The following is a 22,724-nucleotide window of genomic DNA, read 5'->3' as shown; positions in this document are numbered from 1 at the left end:
GCACCGCCGCCACCGAATTAAGAGGCAAGCATCGGCACCACCGCACCAGATGTTTTGTAATAACCGCTTTGATGTTTACCAAGGAGACCCCGTCGATGGCCAGGAAATTGAATAATAACTCGGTCCTCAGTGCTCTTTTATTAATAAAGAAAAACAAGAAAAGAATATAACTAATTTCAATTAAGTGATAGTACAGATGAAAATGTATTTTTCTGGCTATCAATTACCGCAAATGGGAAAGCCTAACTTGGATTAATAACTCAAAGGAACTGCATTTTCACAATTTACAGCTATATACCTCAACAAATTCCTGAATCGGAATGCGTTTGAACCTTTTAGAAACTGAAAAATCTCGGAAAAGAACTCCGTTCTGAGATAATGTTCCCACAAAAAAAATACCTCTCTAGAAAAGTCGCCAGTGGTCAATAAACTTGCGTAGCTTGGCAGCACAAGAGCGGCCTAACTGATTGCATAATGGAATTTAAGCCACCGAAAAAGAAACCAAAACCGAAATATCTATAACATAATTGAGAATAAGAGCATTTTTCTTCGATACCCCGCCAAACTTCTGGCCAAGTCATGCTCCAAAAGTTGTCAACGATCTGGGAAGCTAAAAAAATAAACAACAAAGGGGAAAAAGAACAAACCAAGTCGAATTGAAAGGCACGAATGTAATCAGATTTGTGATTCATTGGGAGTCGTATATACAGTTTACGGATAGATGTAGAAAATCAGAACTGTAGTTGGAAACAAACGAAGCTGATTGGGGGACAGGCGACAAAAGGCGAGGCGAATGAGCCACCGAGAGCTACTTGCAACTTAATTACCACGATTGCAGATCCTAGAAAGGCACTGAGGAACGCATGTCCCCATGACAGGGCAACCTTGGCAGGACAATGCCCGGGAAAGTGTCACCCAGCAGTTACGACTTCATTCCAGAGGCTCAAAATTAATGAGGAATAACCTGGGAAAAGCGGAGGACAACGGTCTAAACCCACCTGAACGTGAGCAAGATGAAATTTATGAATCTTACTTAGGACTCCCTTTAATAGCATCGGCTATGAAACACCATTTACTGAAACAGCAACCGAAAAATGACTTTCATTTTAGTCGTTTACTTCGGGGGCCGAACAATAGGAGATAATGCCGCCAAAGGCTGCGGACTTCGGAGATTCGTTGGGTTCGATCCGTGGGGAATTTGGATACGCACAAATCCGAGATCGAGGCCCAGACCCGGGCGCAGACAAAAGCGAGTGCGTGTGAATGCGATATGAATCTGTCTATCGGAGTTGGGCGCGCATCAATGGATTTTTAATAAATGGCCAAACGAAGCAATCATTATAAGCAGCATAGATGCTCGTGAATAGGAAATATATCCAACATGGTGGATGGTGGCTGCTGTGCGCTGCCCCCCACCCCTTTACATTTCTCCCTTATTCCAGGGCACACAAAATGGTGGCCAGCTATTTGCGACTCTGCGTTGTCGAGGGGAAGGCTGGAGTCCCTGGCAGAAGCTACTTCCTCCTCCTCTTCCGATGCCCAGCTCAATGAGCCAGTTCAACGGGGGATGAGGCAGGAAGTGCCCAGGAGGGTAAGCGCAGTGGCTCACCGGAAGGATGTGGCAATGTAACCCCTACAAACTATAAAATGATAAGTTTATTGTTATGAAATAAGAAAAATACACGGGAACTTACTACTCGGGATAATTGGCCAGATTCGAGAACATTCGGTTGAACAACACATCACATTTCTCATATCCAGGAGATGATTTATTCTCAAGCAAAACGTCATGAAATAACTCAGTAACACACAATGTTTTTTGAGAGCAATAAGAATTAGTTATGGAAAATTTTAGTTTTTTCTAACTTGTAGCACAAGCAATTATTTTTTTCAAAGGAGTTTAATTGAAATAAGTTGGCAGCTCTTATTAAAAGAACAAAATGCATCGATACCAAGTACATTTTCTGATTAGTCATTCCAGTGTGACCATCTCAATCAAAAATACCAATGTTACCGTACTTTAAAACCGTGGTTAAAATTTGAAGGTAACGTACGAAAAGAAAAAGCTAAATTTAAATAATAAAAATTATAACAACGAATTTAAACGAATTAAAAACTAAATACCTCTCGTATTTTTAATGGCTTCTACTTTTTGAATTTAGATTTTAAACCTTCACCATTCCTCTTCTATTTGTTAAATGAATATCCCCCTACCGACACCGCCACTGCTTTCGCCTCGCAAAAAAGGTCTTTGATCAGCCTATGTACAGCTTATAGGCCAAAGTTGAGGCCTTGCACGTTCGAACCTCCCCGACGCCAACCCCTCGGAGTACATGTTCCATGCCATATGGTAGGGTACATAGCACTTCTTTCTCTATATAATATTTATATGTTTCTGTGAGTCGTGTGCACGGCCCTTGCTATTTTGGCGAATCATGTTTCGTTCATTTTTCAAAAGAAAAATGTTGCATGCGAGGCGACGCGACGCGCGGTGGCTGCTACTTTTACTGCCACTGCCAGTGGCAGTGCCTCGGATTTGGATTCGGTCTCGTATCTGCCCCCAGACCTGGGGGCTGAGACGAGGCTGAGGCTCAGTAGTCGTGGTCTCATTCCGTCCAGAAGAGGCGGCACGACCCAGTCTCAGGGGCCCCAGACGGGTTTGGGCCCCTCAAGCTCATGACGTCCCCACCCCCACGGTTAATAATAAAAGTTCGTGTGCGTGTCAAAGTTTGTTTGAAAGGCAGCCGCTCGGCTGGGAAATGGGAAGCGAGAGGCGGGCGCGGTTCCAGGCAGATTAGCAGCAGCCATCGGCTTTGGCCTTTGTGGTGGGTGGAGTGGGTCGGTGGGTGGTGTGGGCTGCTGCCACACAACTCAGGCGAAAAGGCTCATTTTTCTTTTAATTTTCGTGCCTGTCAACTCAAAATGCCTACATTCATTTATAAACGTCTCGAAAACACACGCACACCCTGGCCAACAATATGTTTAAGTATGCCACCCAACCTCCCAGAAAAAGAAAACCCAACCCCCACTGGATCCAGGATAATCCATTTTCGTTTATATTAGAGCAGCCGCCATCTTTTGGCAGGCCATTTTCTTTCGACTTTCTTCGTTATTTCCTTTTGTTATACGCAGATTTTCTTTTTGGGGATAACAAAAAGGATTTGGAATAGGTTATTAAAAAAATAATGTTTCCTTGTAATATAATAGTGAATTTGATAAGATTGGAAGTGTTTTAACTAATGAACAAGCCTTAATTCCCTCAACTAACTCCAAATCGGAAAAGCCAACAGCCGACCAGACATTTAGAGATATACAATTTAATCCCTTAAACTAATTTAAACGTTTATCTGGCAGGGAAACGTGCCAGTTAATACACAGCACATATATTTGAAACTACCTCTTGCGCCCCAAGAGATCTTCTGCTTCTGGAGCTTATCGTTGGTTATTTTTGAAAGCGAAATTATACTATCCTAGATAAGATAGGCCAGACCGCAGACCTCATCCCAGATGTAACCCGACCAAGATCGCATGTCCCCCTGTCAGCTGCAGCTGGAACTCACCAGTTTCGTTATCGATGGTGAAGGGTATTCCGTTCCATTCATTGGTAATGTCCTCCAGGGGATTCTCGTTGTCCTTGTCCTGTTTGATGGGGAGAAACACGTTAGAAATGTGGGTAAAGGATTCTAGGCAGGTGGCTGGGGTACCGCCCACTTTTTGATAGCTGTTGGATAACCGTCACCTCTTTATCTCTACGTAAATATTGTGAAATTCTGATGTAAATCGTGGACGGAGCTTGGCCCGACTTTACCTTATCTTGCTGAAGCTCCTCCAGAGCTTTCAACTTCTCAATATCGTCGGCAGAGGCGCCAGTCGCCCCGTTCTCGGCGCCCACATTGGGGTCCTTGGATCCGCTGGACTCCGACATCGAGGGATCCGCCGACTTGGCCTCATCCCCGAGCTTCGACTTGGCGCTAGTGGCTCCACTATTGCCGCTGGCATACGAGGCATTGATGATGGCCTCCTGGTCCAGGCTGAAGCCCAAGTCCACATCCTGCTTGTACAGCACCTCGGCGATCTCACTCTCCTGCAAGCAAAGGAGTCCAGTCAATAAGGAAACACTCTCATACCTCAGTAGATAATATGGTTTTACAATTGCCAGCACAAATTCTAACCAGTAGGTCCCTGTGGATGAACACTCTCATATTCAGGATTGCTTTTCAGTCTATCAAAAGATTTGCACTATAGTTTATCTGGCTAGCACTTTCAGTCTATCTGGTAGTTGGTTTGTAATGTTCCCGATCTCAACTGTTCGCGACGTCATCCGCGTTTGTTAGTTCCCGAAGAGAGACTGAAGGCTCCAAGAGTCGGACGAGTCATAGTCCATATTGGGGACCTCGTCCGCTCTTCTCTGCTCTTCCCCGCTTTACTGAACATGATAATGTCGATTTACATTTCGCCCTGCTGATAAAGTCGTTGGGGCTATAGATAAAACTACGTCGCAGCGATGTGGATAGCGAAGAATGGTGGGTACTCTATGGTGTTATTAGCTTACTGCCTATGGTTAACGCATAAAACTTAGTTTTTTCTTAAAGTCTAAGGTGGTATGTGCTGTAAAAACAAGTCTTTATTGGACACATTTTATCTTCCTTAAAGTATTGTCTTGGGCGATGGTATACTATCTATATTATAGGAAGTGTATTGGATTTGTTATGCAATGTCTTAGGGGTATTGAAATGAAAGGTAGTAGTTCCTTTCAAAAGGAAAACCACCTATATCCTATTTTAGTTTACCTACTTTTGAACATAATATTATATTAAACTTGCTTTCCTGATTTCAAGTTTAAAAACAGGATCATTTTGTTCAGTTACAGAACACTTATACTGTTTGTGCCACAGGGTTTCAGTGTTGGTAAGGTCCCATATTTACAGAGTCACCATGCCGTAGGCAACTTCGAGTTCCAGGGAATAGTTAGTAGCATTGATTACCGATAGTGGAAACCTTTAAGAGTTATGATTAAACTACAACAGCACTCTCTTAAGGAATCACAAGGCTGCCGAAAGATGGTATCTAGCTCCGCCTGTCAAGTTCGCAGTGATAGCGCTGTAAAGAGGGTATAAAACATAAGACCAGGTGTGCCACATGTAAGCAAATAAGTGCCTCCACATATAGATTCTCTTATTTCACCACTTCTTATCGGGCCCGCACCATAACTCATGGCCCATCGAGTGCTCCCTTAACCCGTGGAAACCTCTCGAAGAGTGCCCGCTCTTCCGCCAGCTTTGGGTGATCGATAATGGCGACGAATCTTATCAATGGAACACCACAGAGAAGCGGGCCCAAAGCCGGGGGAGATACAGTATTTATAACGCTGATTCAAGCACGGGGGCAGCGGAGCTCGGGGCCGGAGCACTCTCTTACGGCGTGCCTCGGGGCCCCGGACTTGTTTACGCCGTAGCGAACGCCCGGCCGGATCTCTTATCGCCCGCCGCCCGCCGCCCGTCGCACACTGCAAACAATATTCTGCGGCTATAAATTTGCACCTAAGAGCGCGGGCGTACACTCGCCAAAAACTTCCGAAGAGAATCGAGAAGCGGGAGTTGGCAATCGGAAATCAAAGTATTGCAGATCGTTTGTGGTTCGCTCGGCGATGAAGATGTTTGGCCGGATTCTGCCAATTCATGCTGGCGAGGAGAGTGACTAAGGAGAGGAGTTCGAGCTCAAATTATAGCGTTAATGATGCATTATTAACGCTGCTGGCCGAAACCACTTTAATCCTTTTCTTTTGGCCAAGTCAAGTCGGGTTTGCCAAAGGAAAAGGAGGCGTTGTCGCCCACACATAAGCCCTGGTAAAACCGTTTCGATTTCTGAAACAGGTAAAATCCCGCGGTCCCTAAAGTGAGGCATAATATTCCTTGGACTGCGGGATAATCACAGGATAATGGCCGACATTAGCAGCCCAATTGCTGCACTGCCACAGGACTTTTGGGTGTTTTAATTAAAATGTCTTTTGCTCAGGTTTTTTCTGTCTTCGAGGTTTTTGTTTCGTGTGACATTTTCCCGTGGCATGCATTTCTTTTTCCTCCGGCCGCCCTTCTCGCGGGGCTTTCTTGGACTTTCCACGGTGGCAACAAAAAGCAATCAATCATTGTGGCCACGCCTATCTCCTGGATTAGTCAGCAGAATATGGCGGCGGCATCATTGGTCTCTGCTGCCGTCTCCCTCGCTCGCCCGACCCCGAGAACGTCCGAGGAATTAAGGGCCACTGTGCTGAGCCCAATCAATTGCTGCCGCGCCACCGCTGACAGCGACGCCGGCTGCGCAGCTGGCCGAGCCAATTCCCCAGGGAGCAAGTGCCTCGTAAATACAGTAAAGCACGCACAACGTGAACTAAGGTTATGGGGATTACCAAAGAAATTTGGGTATATAAATGAATATATTTAACACTCCTTTTTAAAGATAGTTTCTGTCATTTATCCTTAAACAAGAGCTGAGAGCTGCTGTATCCAAAAAGAATATATCTACTCTATATTTAAGATTTGAGAGCTTGGCTTCTCAACTATTTGAGGAGAAATGTTCTTGAAATGAAGACAAAAATACTCTCGAGAAGGGTTTTCGAGGTGAAAGGAGCCTTTAAAACTTCACTTCAAAACACTTCCTTCCTATTTTCAAAAACCTTACTGTATAGACTAACACAGTGTTAGGAATCAGTAAAACTTTAATGATCATTATTTTCTTTATTTATTATTTAGTCGCCCAAAGGCAACACTTAGACGCCCCACTGTACTTGAATGTGAGCTGCTGTGCGTTGCGCATGTTCGGTAAAAATGAGCAATTAAACTGAGCAGGGCAAAGAAGAGGGCCTGGGATCCCAGCAGAAACCCAAAAACCGAATCCTCCCCTGCTGGCATTTCATTAATATTGTTTCCCATTTCGGGGGGTTGTTCCACAACATGCACATAGATGTGTGCGGGTGTGTAGCCATTTCTGGCTGTTGATTGGAAACTTTGCTTTTAATTAAACTTTAAAGCCAAGTTGAATGAAATTTTCTTTCTTTGGCGCGGCAAGAAAAACAAAACCTTTTCTTTGCTTTTGAGAAAAATAAAGGTGAAGGTAACTTTATCTTTACCATAGCCATTACACCTGAATTCTTACAGTGTAGCCGAGTTACAGTTCTTATCGGTTGGGTTCGAAAATACGGCCTTATCTTGTACTCATAGAATTTCGCGCAATACGTGACGGTTTAGCAGGCTCGAGGGGAGCAAGGAATACGTTTAAATATTTAAAGTTGGAGTTCCACAGATTTATAAAAAAGAACAAATGTGGGATGAAGAGTTCAATGAACTGCAGGGCTTTCTTAAAGGGTTAGTCCTCACTGGATTTATACCCCTTACGGCCTTGATCGACATCATGTATGGCCATATTTGTGGGCCAGTTCTTATCGCTAGGGCCTGGGCCGGGCAGCCCTCTCCGTGACCTTGTAGTGCTCACCGAACTTTCGAATTCCGCAAGCGACACGTGGGCCGCTCTCGAGGCAAGCATTTGAATGAGCGGCCGGACGGGCGACTGACGACATCAAGCATTGATAAGTGGCAGATAAGGGGCGGGAATTTAATACCTGCACTACGTGGTGCTCTTCAAGACTGAGTAATGCTTTGGGGCAGCAACAACTCATCCGCGACTATCAATCAAGAAGTCTTTGTGGTTGTGCCCCCCCAAGAAGCATCAAAATATTGACACTTGTAGCCGTTTGCGGCGGCAATTAGTCCGCTAAACTGAGCCGATTTCAACCATTAACCTGACCACAGAACGCCGACGCGTAGTGTACAAAATGCTATAGCAAGATAAATGAGTTTCCGATCCTGCAGCGGCGGCGAATGATGAAAGTCGAGTGAAAGCAAAAGAAAGTCAGCGGGTGGAGGGGAAAGAACAGGGTCGCACAAGACAGGCTCGGAGGGAAGGCAAGGAAGGGAAAGGCTCCGGTTAGCAAGAGTCATTAATAAAGCCTCGGCGAAAAGATCTTTCTGATGACACCTGAACTGACAGCGCAGCACGAACCGAGAGATCACTTCAGCCCGCAGCTGTGGGATACAAGATACAAAATCTTCGAGATCGGCAGGAAGGGAGTTCGGAGCTCGGCTAGCAGCAAGTGTGGCGCATATTAATCATGAGCTCGTCAAGCCCTCAGAAGACATCGCCGGATTGCGGACTGTGTGCCACCAACAAAGCAGTCTCGTATCTACATGTGTGCACACAAATGCACGCGTATCTGAGGGATTGCTCAAGCCCGTTCTCAAGTGTCCTGCTTTTGCGGTTTGCGCTGGCAACAACCCCACAATGTCCAACTACTAGGCCTTAATAACAGTTCATTTGTGTCATCCAAACGGTTTTCCCTGCAATTATCAATTTCGATTCGAACTCAGCTCGGTTTTCCCCTCTCCGTCCACCTATAATCAATTTGACATCTGAACTTTTTGCTCACTCAATGAACACGCAAAGAAACATTATCTATAGTAAACATTTAATGTCTTTTATCAACATTTTCATTGAAATTGAATTTTTAAGAGTTGTGCGAATTCTACTTTTAGTATTTTTTGCGCTAAACCATTGTTTTCCTTACATTTTAAGCTCTTTACTTTTTGGAAGTGTATGGCTTGGCTCTTGGCAGAAGTTCGCGAACCATAATCAGCGGTATTTAATTATGGAAATTAACCAACAAACTCGGTGGGAAACACAACTTTGGGCCACAAAAAAGAAAGAAACACAAAGTGTATGTGTAGAAACACTTATATCCGAATGCCTCTCCATTGCTTCTTTGGCTCAGGGTAATTAAGTGGGAAAATGCAACGTAATTACAGGCAAATTATTTTTCAATTTGCAGGCTTTACATATATTCCGTTTTTATTCCTCTTTTTGCCAGCACCTTGCACTGCGGCCATGTGAATAGAAAGTTAATGCCCAGTGAACACAGATTAATGGCTAGATATAGGAAGTTGGGGACAGACCGCTAGGTAGATGTGCATGTACTTGTACTCCTCGTTGAGACACATTTTGTTCGGCGATTGAAAACTGATTTCCGCTTGACTTGAAGCTGCTGAAGGGGCGATCCACACGATTCGGGCAAGCGTATTCACTGTAAATCGGCATAACGCAGACTGAAACTTTCGTTGGGTTGCGCTCGAGAATGTCTGGGCCTGCGGCTGATTAGCAGCTTCGAGGGGCTCATAAAAGTGTATTTTTTTCTTTGATTAATTTCGATTGATAAAGTTTGTTTTGCACGAATTTCGAAAAGTCGAAGCCAGCCACCAGCAAATGATAAGCCCTAGGCAACCCACCAACCAAGTGGCAGGCAGACAACAAGTATACCCGTTGGAAGAGATTGCCTTATCAGCAATTGAAATTTCCAACCTACAAAGGCGTTATCAAATTTCAAATTTCGATTGAAATAGTTGGCCTTCTGGAACTTCGATTTCCACAAAGATGCTTATCGATTGGTAAGCGGCTCGGGTTCGTAGCTCTGCTAGAGGTAGGTTGGGCCCCCTGCTAGGTGGCTTTTGAGTCCGAGGTGAAAGTTGCGTTTCCTTGGCAACAAATGTTGCTGGCGGTGAGTTCGCTGACTGAGGTGAAGAGAGCCGCTGAATGTGAAGGGAAATGCAAAAAGTGTGGTGAGTAGGAAATGCCGGCAAATCAGCTGTTCCTACACTTTGCATTTGTTTTCAAGTTTTCTTGCCCACCCCCTTCACACACGCACACTGGCACACAGATGCACAGAGATAGAAATACAGGAGAGAAAGATAATTAAGTTACTTGAAATGGAAGTACGAGATACTTAGATTGAAAACACCTGAGATATTGTATCTTATCTATTATCCAATTGAAAAAAGGAAGACCTACGTTAATGTACTTTAGGAAAAAAAAAAATAATGTAAATACCTATTTATGGAGTAGCTAAGAATATGATTCTAATATATTTATAAATTGGTATTAAACCATTAAGAAATAATAAAATATAATGTTAAGACTTTTTTATAGAGACGCCTAAAATATAATACTTATATATTTATATACCTACATCAAAACTTCCTAAAAAAACCTCTAGCACAGGGTATCTAAAACGAAGTTCAACGAATCTTTCCGCTCGCTTTCGCGAGTTTTATTTCATTCTTCCGAATCTCAATCAAAATGCGAGACCGAGACCCCAAAAATAACACCCGACCAAAACAAAAAGTGAACAAAAAACGCTGACCGTGTGTATATATAAACGAACGAGTTAAAGCGAAACGTTAAAGCTGCAAAGCTGGGTAGATTTGCAATTAGTGGAAAGACCGCGAGGTAGACGACATTCAACAAAGTAGAGTTTTGAGTTTTCAGCTCCACTTGATCGTTGGGCTTCGGTGTGTGTGATGAGGTCACACACACGCACTGGGGCGACCTCTCTCACCTGAGAGGTGGAGACACAGGTGGAGCAGTGCTGAGCTTCGGAGCGCGGAGGTGACACATCCACTCAAGATGGATGGTTCTTTGTGGGGGAACTACCTAGGCAGCTGGCCATTCTTCCAATTACCATATTCGCTTATGGAATAATGATGGCGAGCAGCTGGAACCAGTTGCAATTACCAAACAAGAGCTTTCAGGTCTCTAAATACCCAGTAAATGCATGGTTTTTATTTGCATTAAAGTCTCTTAGCAACTAGCATATATATATATGAAAACCCTCTTAGGCTTCGAGCATCTCAGTTCAGGAAATCTTCACTCCGACAAAATTAAAAATGATCTTACACAATCCTGATCATCAAAGTGAGAGAACAAAGGCAAATGCAAAACATGACTCGCTATCGCTTCGATGATTATGCAATGCGAGTGCCGAATGCACCTAATTAGATCATATCAAAGCAGATACTTTGGTCTTCTACATGCTGCTGCCTGGCTCTCAAGAAAATGCAGTCGGTCGGGGCAGAAAATAAAACCGTCATCGGCCGCAATGGAAAACATTCGTGACATGTTGGAACAACAAAAAAAGTGCAGGCAACCCAAGTGTGCACTAACAAAGAGCTGAATAAATCGAAAATAACGCCGAGTTAGTCATCTCGCTCCTGTCTCGGCCATATCACCACCGCCCCTGTCCGCCGACTTGGCCAGGCCAAGTATAAATATTTATGCATATTTAAATTGCAATTTCGCAAAGCGCACCACACAGCACCGAGTGTAAAAAAGCAAATAATGAAATCTCCTGCCTGCCTGCACTGCCGCACATTTGTCGCCGACATTCAATTCGATTTTGTTAAAAATAAATAAAAATCGCGCACAAATCCGATTCACATCTATGGATCCGCATGCACATAGAAGGCGATTGCAAGCCATTAAAACGATTTACCAAATGAACGACCCCTGAATGGAAAGTGCGTTTGTTGCGATACAAAGATATCTGATTTATGAAGCCCTCCTTTATATTCTGTCGTATTTCCAGATTAAACAGGCAATTAATAAATTACTTAATTGAATTTTAAATTTTCCAAAAAATCCCCATTTTCGCCTTACACTAAATTATCTTATTTGTTTTTGGCTCTGTTGTGTTCGCAGTTCAAATGGTTTTTGCGCATTCGAAGCGTTTAATGACCTAATTGCTGCTTGTTTTGTGTGTTTGCATATAATATGTGAACTTTAGGACCGAAGACGGTGAAAGTTGTTGCGCACGGTTCGAGGAATTTAAGCCAAACAAAAGATACGTCTTTTCTTTTAGAAGATATATCTGTGTCATTCATCAAGGTGCACACAGAAACCAGCTGGAATTGCTAAATCAGCTCTAACTCCCTCTATCGATTTCCAATAACCACTCAATTAAGGAAACCATCAGTACTGTAAATAATGGCAGATAAAGCCCCGCAGATCGACGGTGTATGCGTGGATAACCGTGGCCCCAGTCATGCTGATGAGTAAACAGAGTCGGAACCCTTATCTGCTGATAAGGCAACAAATGTCAGATTCATTCGCAGGGTGACCAATCGCGGCAGAAAGCCACATTTGAATATCGATTGGTTTCGACTTTCGGGGAAACACTAATTATGCGAACAATAATTATGAAGAAAGCTGGCGGAGAGACCAGTTAGAAAAGCGGAAGAAGCCGGCGGAGAACCCTCGAGCTGGACAAAGTAAGCGCAGACGGGAATGGGTCAAGCGATGGGTTCGCCAATCTTCATTAGCAATGCTAAAAGATTTTTTATTTAGAAACACTGCTTGATAATGAGCAGAAACAGCACAGTCTGCCGGTGGTGCCATTCGGGTGCCTTCTAATCAGTCAAATCAAAGTCATTTACAACTACACTCGGAGAAAACGCGAGGCAGGCAAGGCGAATTTAATTAGAGACCCTAACCTAACCCAACGATGAGTAAATATATATAAATAAATATTACGGAAGCTCTCAACAAAACAGGAACTTATACACTTTTAGGTTCATAATAAACCTACCTTAGCGCAAAATACCTGACTTGTATGGGTTTTTGTTTAAGAGTTTGGGGGTTACCTCCTCGTCATCTCCGATTTCCACCTCGTTGGCGAAGGTGGCACTGCCGAAGGGCTCGTCGGTGGTCAGGCCCTCCACCTCGCAGGCGTTGGCCACCCCGCCGGCCATCTCGCCCTCGTACTCCTTGTCCTCGTCCTGACCAAACAGGCGACCCAAATAGAGGCTCTCCTCGCCATCATCACTCCTTCCGGCCGAGTTGTTTGTGACACTGCCCAGGTTCCTGGGATGCGGGGTGCTGTCGTTGAGGGCGGCGTCGCTCAGGGGCGTGGCGCTGCCGCCGGTGAAGCCATGAAGGAGCGCTGCCAGGCTGAGATCCAGATGCGAGCTGTTCGGCGGCTGCTGCTGGCCATCCTTAAGGGGTAGATTTGCATAGGGACTGGTCTGCAGATTCAGATCGTTGTAGTCATGCAGATCCGCCAGGTTCTGCTCCCAAATGGAGCGCTGATCCGGCAGCAAGTGTGGCGATAGGAAAATGTCCAGTTCCGGGGTGGGATGCAGCAGCGTGTGGTTGGCATTTCCAGCGGCCAACGAGGCGGTGTCTATGTGGATCTCTCCCAGAGCGGAGCCACCGGTTGGCCCACCGGACGTGGGGGCACCACCTGCACCAACCACCACCGAACTGGCAGTGGCTCCAGCGCTGTTGCTCTGCACATCCTGCAGAGCTGCCGTCTGGACACTACTATTCCCGGTGGTGTTGTGCAGATTCATCACGAAGGTGCTGCCATTGAAACTGGGCGGAAACTTGAACCCCCCCATGCCGTTGCCCACGCCTCCCAGCGCGGGATCACCGTCGAAGTTCAGCAGGTCCTCGATCCGGGGACTCAGCCCCTTGCGATTCCCGTACGGGTTCTGATCCATATCCAGGCGGTGGACCGAGCGCAGCATCTCCAGCTCCCAGCCATCGCCATGGGTGCCCAGCTCCAGCTGCGAGTCCCAGCGATGGAGCAGGTAGTCCGGGTTGTAGTGCAGCAGGCTCAGGGCCAGAGCCAGCTGCAGCATCTTCATGGCGTACGATTTCTTGTTTGAGATCATTGTTGTGGCCCGGTGAGGTCGCAGTCTATGGGAGAATGGGTGCGTGGGTGTCTGCTGAAGACCGAAGTCCGTCGTCCTCCCCCCGCCCGCCTCCTCCTCCTCCTCCTGTGCAGCTGCTGTTGTTGATATCCGTCCCGGACAACAGCTCTACGGCTGCGTCGTCCGGGAGCTATGCGTTCAATGACGTCGCCTTGCCCCGCCTTCCTGCCGGCCTCCCCTGCGCTCCGAAATCTGCGCAAAAAGCGATGAAAATTCGCAGTTTCCTCCGCCGTTCCCCGATTTTCCAATGCTCCGCGCTTTTAATTGATGGCTGTCCTCGTGTTCGTTCTGTAAGCAAATCAAGATGTGACAACGAATAGAATGGAATTAGTAGGCATAACAATCTGTTAAGTATATCTAGTGTAATATGTAGGAGATGTTGCTGCATGGCCATATATGCGCTCTGAATGCCAAATGAAAATGCTTTTGTTTCGAGTGGCTCGGCCTTTGTGTTTGCCACTCGGTTTCATAAAGCACCAAGCACGAGGAAATGCGGCAAAGAAAGTTTTATTTCCGGGCGATATTGTCTGGCAAATCTTTAGCAAATCTCATCAAATAAATTGTATTTTGATGGGTAACGTTAACTAAGTGGTGCCTTGAAGTAAGGGGAGTCTGCTTATCGCCATTGTTTTCTCTGGAAATTATATGTGTGGCACGGACTACTGTCTTGTAGTTCAGAAAGATAAACACTGTTTTAATATAGAAATAATTTAACTCAGTTTTAGAAGTTTCTTTAGTATATCTATAACAAAAACCGCAATAGAGGAGCAGGAAGCCAAAGTGGCTAGCCTAGAAATGCTGATGACGATGGCCTTCAGCTTTAGACGTTGGTTAGTTCAATATTCACGGGCCGTTGAGCCGGTCAAGGGTCAAGAGTGGAAACCCGAAGTGGAACCGTCTGAGATTTGTTTATCCCTGTTTGCCATCCGAAATAAGTTTCATTTCCACAACGCATTAAGTATGCCCACCCCGTAGGCCACCCCCCTTCGGGGTGGGTTAACAGACAAGAGCCGCCCACCCGAAAAAGGAGGGGGAGGAGTGGGAGGAGGCGGGAGTGACCCAGACCCAGGCGAAATGGCTTTGAACTTGAACTCGTTCAAGGCCTCTCGCGAGCGTTCGAAATGTGCGCAATGCGAAGTGAAACAGCCGGTTCAAGGACGGCCGAAAAATGTGCGAAATGTGTTAGAGCGCCGATACAAACTTTCTTTGTTTAAAGGAAATAGTTAATTCGATAAAAAATAGATTTAAAAACGAACTTTGATGGGCTCAGTTCTCAATGAAAGGTGTGCGAGAGAGAGGGCTGATGACGCATGCATGTGCAAGAGGGGGTTCTAAGTGTGGGTGTGGGTGCGGGTGTATTGCAGTGCACTCACCTCAGATTTTTTTTGGACGATGAGCCGACTACAACGGTAAAAAGCTGCGGCGCAGTAGATGTTCTCCCTGTTGTTGTTGTTGCTCGATCTTCTTTTCTCCACAGCTGCTTCCTCTTCTCCGCTGCACACACAATGGTGAATGATGGCCTCTTGTTTACCGTTTCACTTTTGCAGCCCCTTATTTGTTTATGTTTCACTTTCTTTCTCTGATTTTTACTTTTAATTGCTGCAAGACACGCGTTTTATGTATTTTATAACTTAAGATTTCTATGCGGTTTGTGCGTCCTTGAACTTTCTCTTGGCCAGCTAATTTGCATTTAATCGTGGTCAGTTATTTACAACAATTGTTATTTGATTTTGTGACAGCTGCTTCTTGCTCGCCGTCCGCTACGCACTTTCGCGCGAGTGTGTGTGCGTGGTGAAATCGCCACTCTCGTTAACCCTAAAGTGGTGCCTACTTTGTGTTGCTATTTTGAGGTACGTGGTTGATATTTAGACCCATTTATTGTCCGAAAAAATGTGAGACGTCACCGCTTCTTTTTTAATTAGGCTTGGGAGACTATGCTGAGATTTTAAAGTCACAGCCGCACAGCAATAAAAGTACGACAACGCACCAAGGGTTAAGCAGAAATATGTTCGCCTCGGTTGTTGTTTTTGCACTGCCTAATATTTTCGTGTGTTTTGCTTGCACATCGCTTTTATTCCTTTGTTTGCTTTTGTCGCCCCTTTCTCGTCTCTCTCGCCCTCTCTCCGCCTGACTCACACACCAGAAACAAGGCACGCACACAGGTTGAAGCATAAACTGCTGTTTTTCTTGCCAATAGCAATGCCTGTGCTCACAATTAATGCGATTAATTAAATGCAAAGTGATTTGGTTTTCGCGGAGAAGAAATCACACACGCAGCAGGCGGAGCGGAGAGAGCACCGTAAATTGTGAAACCGCGAGGCGGAAACTTCGAGAACGAACGCAGAGTAGCCGGCAACAGCGCTCAACCTTCGCTCTGCACTTTGCATCAACAAATTATTTATCAAATTGCTGCTTTTTGTTCTTATTTTACATCAGATTTTTCGATTGCAGTCCGTCAGCTGAGCGCGAGAGAGAGCGGGAGAGGGAGACTGCGCGCGGGAGCGAGAGGGGGCGATTGCTGAATAACTGTTGTTGCTAGCCTGTTGGTCGTTGTTGTTGCTTGTCGCTCAACTTTAACCCACCACCGCGGCAATGAATTGCACTTATGCGGCGGGGCATGCAACATTTTACGCGTACTTCAAGCTGACTAACAACTAAAACCCCAATTGTTGTTCCGGCACCAACACACGGACAGGCAGACAGCCCGCACACACACAAGCACTTTCGAGCGGCGTGTACTTCGCACTTTTCGCACCTTCGTTCACTGTTATTTGGCAAGTTAGCAGCCGCCGTACCTACGTGGTGGGCTAAAACGTGTTTGTTTGTCAACTTTTGGCAATTTCTCCGCCGTCGATATCGCTCGCGATTCTGCTCAAAACAGAAGAAAACAGCAACGTCTGCTCAGCGCGGTGTTTCGTGTTCCGCAGTATTTTCGTTAGTATTTTCGTGGTCGCAAAAATGAGAAGCTTTTGCTCGGCGACTTTTTGTGCAAGCGTAAGGAAACGTAGTCGGACGTAGCAACAACGTAAGTGTCACTGTAGATTTTAACAGCGCTGTTAGGAGGCATCAAAACCTAACAGCGACAGAGGCTGAAAAGCTTTGCTCTAGTGTGGCCAGGTACCGCCACCCCGATTTCCCCCTGTGGTGGGATTTGCGGGGTAAACAGCTTTTTAACTCAGAGAATGTAAAATATATCTTAAATATTTACCTTTTGGGCTCGCCATGTGCCATAAGCTGTATTTTGGGGTCTTATAAATATGGAACAATTATTATTAATTAAGATTATAATTAAATTAATTATAAAAATCATACCAATTTGGAATGGCGCCACATGTGTAATCTTACTTGTGTAGATACTGTGTAAGTTTACAAGCTTTGGACACGTGTCCATGTTAAGTTTTCAAAATCATAAGAATCGCCGGGTGCCCCTACCTCAATTTCCATTTTCAGAGCCTTATCACCATAAGTCAATGGGATTCAACGAACTCTCCATAGAATGTTATATAAAAATCAATTCTGTAATAACACCTAATGGATTCCCATTTTACTAGAAGACAGGCATAATAAATTGATTACTTAGTACTACAATACTGCACCCATCAAAATATATGATTCATAAACAAATACCAAACATTATTACCCACACACAAAATTCAATTAAGATTGATGGAGGTAATTTCGAGATATGTACATATATAGTAATACGTCCTGAAAGCGATCTTTAGTGCCTGACCTGGGACCATTTGTGCTGGCTCTTGGATATATGTAGAACTCAAACCCATCCTCGTACTTACCATAGTGTTAAAATGGAAGCCACCTCGCCAAATGTTGCTCTTGGCGTTACCTGGAAGCGTCGACTGCGGGGTGGGCGGGGTCTCCAGAGAGGCTGGCGTGGGCGTGGCCAGGACGGCGGGCGTGGAGGCCACAGTGGGCTTGATCAGCTTGGCCAGCTTCGAGGGCGGTCCAATGGGCACTCGCACGGTGACGGTGACCTTCTTCTTGGGGCTCGGCTGCAGTTGGGTCTGGTTGTAGGTGTCCTCGATGTCCTTGGCCGGGGACAGGGATTGCAGCCGGGGCAGGTCCTCCAGGTCTATCATGGTTGCTTGTCAGCCGGCACGAATGGTGATGAGTCTATGCGTCAGCTGGAACGACGGCGAATGCCGAAAATGGAGATAAGGATGGGTCGATTTTTATGGACTATGCGCTTCCTCAAAGGAGCGGAACTGCATTGTAGCTAAATTATCCTAGTTAATACCATCCAAAGGTTTACCAAAGGATATGCGAACGGAATCCTAAAAAGGTAGATGACTTTAATGCATTTACCAAAATTCTGATACTTGTGGCTGTAATTAGACTTTCTTTAGAGCAAAGATTAGATAATAATATTTGTTTAAGTCATATTACTAGTAACGATTCCTTAGCTAAAATTAGTATAGTTCCCGCCAATTTCGGATTCTCTTTATCAGGCTTTCACTGTAACAGAGCTATAAATACTGATAAGCGAGCTTCGATTGGCGTAATTCTAAACAGAGATATAGCACGCTTAAATGGTTTGTTTATTTCTTGATTGCGTTTTTCCATTTATGCGAAAGATTACACACATTCACACGAAAGCAGACGTAGATAAGTACAGTGAATGCCCAGCAACAACAACAAAAATAGAAAGGAATATACAAAATGATAACCATGCGGAATCGGCGTTTACTATCTGTCACTTGATATGAAAACTAAGTATTGAGTATCAGTAGTGATAATAGGTTTTCTCCACGGGAGTTATCACTGTACAGTGGGCTCTGCCTTGGGCGCATGGAAATTACATCAGCCAATGTTTGAACGCAGGATTTTCCGATTAGATTGCGACCGTAAGTGAATCATAAAACAAAAGCAATTGCTTTCGCTTCTAAATTGTGGGAATTTCTGAAAGTGATCGATAAGGCGGGGATCTCTTATAGACAGTGCTGGTTTTACTTTCCTTTATGTTAGTACTATTTTTATATCACTAAACAATCAATAAATAAAATATGACAATTACTTTTTAAAACAATATCTTGACCTTTATCGAACTGATTCTCGATGGAGCAGAACATTTATCATTGAAAACTTCAGTCTGCTATCCCATTAATCTGTCAAGCATATTACACGTGTGTCTAACTACTCAAGTATTTATACTTTTAATTAAGATCCCCCAGGAGGTAGGAAAGCTGCGAAGCCCTTCTCAGCCAATCAACATCCAAATAGCATTAATAACAGTCTAAACAACACTAGGTTGAAGGGAGTTATGGCTAGATTTATGGTTCTGGGAATCCCACTTCGCCGCTCGGGTAATGGCCAGAGTTAACAATTCGGAAACGCTGTGATCTCTGGCTGGCTGCCGTGAGTCAAGCAAAAAACAAGTACCATGGCGAGTAAAAAATCAAGTGAAGCCAACGGAAAACATTCGACGGCTCAGACTATACTGTTTTGAAGATGAGATACTTGACAAGACGCGGGCGAGAGAAAACAATAAAAACAAAGCGGAAAACGGTGGCCGGGCTGGTAACAAAAAGTCTGGCTAAAATAAAACTGGAAATGAAAGTTGTGAGATACAAAGTGCGTTTTAGAACTGCGTGTGTTTCGTGTAGGAATTCCTCAATCCAAGCTGACAAAAGGGGAGTTTTGAAAGGGCTTACATAGCTATTGTTTGTACGGTTTATAATATCCAATTATTTTAAACAGCTTGTAAAGTAATTAAACCATCGAATGCGCAATTTAAATGATTTAAAGTAACAAGTTAATCGAGTTGTCAAGTGGGTATGATATAAGATACTAATCAGTCGTACTCAATATAGTCGGATATGACTCAGATCTATCGGAGGCTCAGTCAAGAGCTCAGTCCAAGCAAGCTTATGGTGGACTTTGGACCTGTGACAGGATAAATACTATGTGCAAACATCTTTGGCAGCCTCTTATTTTGCAAATCATCCCGGTCCAGGTTTTCATATTTATAAACAGTGAAATCACTACGCAAACTTGGCTGATATCGAACGGTTTTTTCCCCGAATCCAAGCCAGCATTGCAAATCTGTTCGGATCGAGAAAATAAAAACAAAACCAGTTTCTTAAGGTTTTTATGGATATACCCTGACAACGAAGAAGATACGCTGGCTGGCTCGGTTAGTCGTAGATCAAAGAAGTCAGATGAAAGTGTACATTGAAGTTGGGAAAGATATTATAGTAAGCTCGAAAGGGGATCTATCAAAGTAAAATCCTACCCTTGAAGTTCTCTCAATATAATAAGATTATATGGTGAGGTATACACTTTTCTGTCATCAATTTATAAACAAATTCATTCATTTGTTGAACAATTATTTCCAAATCTCCCGAGAAACACTTCCTAGTCTCCTAGCTATGTTCCCAAACAAAGCTAGGGTATTGTCAGCTTCGTATGTGCAGGTCAATTTTCCCGGCTTGAATTTAATAAACACCCTGCTGTTGTTGTCTTCGCCACCGACTGAGGCTGTCGCTTGATGCCTTGACGCAGTTTATAATTCAAATCGACGCTGGGCATAATTAAAACTGGGCAAAAATGCGAGAAAAATGTGAGAAAAAAGCAAACCCAATAATCAAAGTTCAAAGCAAGCCTCCGTCCGGCCGACATCGGGTATTCTTCGCCCGAACTCGCAGTACGTATTGATTTTAGCAATTACCTGTCAGCGGCGCTTCAACAGGTGAGTGAAAGGGGGAAAGGTAGGGGGCGCAGTGGGATGGGGCGCGACACCAAGTCCGTGTCTAGGGATCGTCATGCAGTTTGACTTTTCAATTCGCGTGGGGGCCTATGGTAGTAACAAGCCAACGAAAATGTCGTGACAAAGTCTTCAGAAGCCCCCGCACTTAATAATAGATCGGGCGTCTCAATTGGGGGTTTAGTTACTATTCGGGTATATGTTTTTGGTAAACACTTGTGTGTTGTGGCTCGGGCTCTGCCAAGCGTAACTCAGTCACTCGATTGTTTCCAATATTATTTAATTGCCGGAGAGCTGGCTGAACTTTCATTATCATCATCATTAGGAAAAACACAAACACAGCGAGGCAATCAATGTGAATATTTGTACATAACACTGGGTACTTTGTGCTTGGTGTTCAAGAGCAGTGGAGAGAGGCCAAGAGAACGAGCACCGATGACCACATGCCGGTAATTTTATGCGAAATACTTTGTTTGTGCGCTAAATTTCCACAGAAACGTATGTATCGCATAAACTGCTGTTTGCCGGGCGGGGGAGTGGCGGAGAGCGCGGGGGTTCTATCCAAGAGTTTACTATTAAATTGAACTTGTTGATTAGGTCGAATGGCTAGAATGCCAAAACACAGATACACACGCACACGGAGGCAAACACGCGCACTCACACTCGCCCACCAGGAAGTCATTTCCCGAGGGGGGTGGGCCGGGGGGACAGATTAACTCGGCGGGCTTAACGACGCAATTGTTGTGCTCTTGCCCCTTCAACTGGCCAGCATTCAGTGTAATTATTCGCACCCGTATGGTATTTTTTATCTAACTATCTTTTATCTTTTCCTTTACCTAGGCTGCAAACTTTAAGATGGTTTCGGTTTCGCTTTGTGGCTGTTTGGCCTGGCCTGTTGTTGTTTTGAAACACGGCTGTTGGTTTTGAAAAGCGCGCCACGCTCGGAACACTTGTGGTTTCAGCTGCTGAAGAGAGCGTCGCCCGGTATTACGTATACGACGGGTGGTACACCTAAGAGCATCCAAACACCAGCTGGTTGCGGCAGAAAGAGAGGGGCGAGAGCGGTCCGGCAGGTGAGCGAGCGAGCGAGCGAGTAGCTGGGCGATTGTATTCACTGAACGGCTGTTCAAAAAACACTGACAAAAAGTCTGAAAAGCCGATGGTCGTCGCTCGGCGCTTCAGCTGTTTGCGTCGGCAGCAAGGCGGAGAGGGGAGAAAGGGAGGGAGCGCGCGAGGCAGCGGGAGCGAAAGAGACGGAGCAGGCGGGCGGGAGGCGGGGAGAAGGGGACGGGGCTAGAGGCCCCAATCGCCAGGCAGAGCTGGCTGATAAAAGCGAGCAGATAGCGCAGGGCAAGTGCGCTGTCGCTGTCGGCGCCTCTGTCCCCGCCGCCGCTGCTGTTGTTGTTCTTCCCTTGAGCGTCGGCTTCTCAACTGATCCGCTAACACACCTGTGCTATTGAAACGACATCTTCCGCCTGGCGGCGCCGATTTGTTCGGGCCCTGAATCACAGCTTTTGCGCGACTTTGCGCTATTTTAAGACTTTTATTGATCAGCGGCGCTTATCACTGCCACTGGTGTGACCAAAGCCATGTGGGAGCGGATCAGTGTGACCAGCGTTTAACATTATGCGTTTAAGAATAAAAAGCATGACAGAGTTACATATTTTACAACATTTAGAACCTTTTTCTAAAAAAAAAGATATTAAACAGATAAAATAAGTAACCCTAAACGGAATATAAATATACCTTTAAGCCAATTTCCAGTATAAAGATTTTTAAAATAAACCAATAAAAAACACTATTCTTTAATGCCTTCTGTTTATAAGTTTTACGAACATAGTAGTGCCTTATTTAAAGAATTGCATTGATTAACGGCAACTATCACTGCCACTGGTGTGACCAAAGCGATGTGTAAGGGGATCAGTGTGACCATCATTTAATATGCAAGGACAAAATAATTCGCTTAAGAACAAATAGCTTAACAGAAATTAGTATTTGCAAAAAGAACATGTATCTTGAACATATTAATGATCTCAACATAAAAAACAATAATCTCTAAAAAATTCTAAATTAAACTATTAAAAACCGAACTTCTGAATATAAGTTTTATGAAAAAAGTAAATTAACTCTAGCAAAAGCCAGAAATAGCAGGTTATCAAAGTCAAATAGGTTTTATAGATTAACTAAAGTGTTCTCGTTGGATGATATTGATTAGAATATAAATAGCTTACCAACCGGCATTCTGTACAAAACGAACTTTTAAACTGGTTCTATTGTAAAACATTACTGCTTCAACCTTTACTATCAAAAAATTATAGAATTAAAAATGAACATTTCCTGTATACCTAGTCAGTTTAATTTCCAGGGAAACCTGTCGCTGAGTCCCAAAGCAATACGTGTTGAATAAGCATTTC

General features: G+C 44.6%; 1 protein-coding gene across 4 annotated transcripts in view; it reads right to left on the bottom strand.

The window, feature by feature from the left end:
• The window catches only part of LOC108031208 (segmentation protein cap'n'collar), a 42,291-nt gene extending 20,915 nt beyond the window's left edge, over positions 1-21,376 (bottom strand). Inside the window, exons 1-4 of one of the 4 annotated variants that reach the window (XM_044091068.2) lie at positions 21,147-21,376; positions 17,384-17,731; positions 3,809-4,084; positions 3,561-3,639 (exon numbers count right to left, since the gene is read on the bottom strand). In XM_044091068.2, the coding sequence (XP_043947003.1) occupies positions 3,561-3,639; positions 3,809-4,084; positions 17,384-17,686 (658 nt within the window). In that variant the 5' untranslated portion in view covers positions 17,687-17,731; positions 21,147-21,376. Of the gene's footprint in view, positions 1-3,560; positions 3,640-3,808; positions 4,085-8,617; positions 8,899-9,002; positions 9,160-12,518; positions 13,878-14,962; positions 15,269-17,383; positions 17,732-21,146 lie in introns of those variants that run through there. The other 3 variants (XM_017104443.3, XM_044091069.2, XM_050888868.1) reach the window with 3 other exon arrangements.
• Between the last annotated feature and the right edge of the window lie 1,348 nt (positions 21,377-22,724).

Source organism: Drosophila biarmipes, chromosome 3R (assembly GCF_025231255.1).
Source record: "Drosophila biarmipes strain raj3 chromosome 3R, RU_DBia_V1.1, whole genome shotgun sequence".
Taxonomy (NCBI): domain Eukaryota; kingdom Metazoa; phylum Arthropoda; class Insecta; order Diptera; family Drosophilidae; genus Drosophila; species Drosophila biarmipes.
The sequence above is the reverse complement of the archived record's forward strand: the minus strand, read 5'-3'. Positions and strand labels throughout refer to the sequence as shown.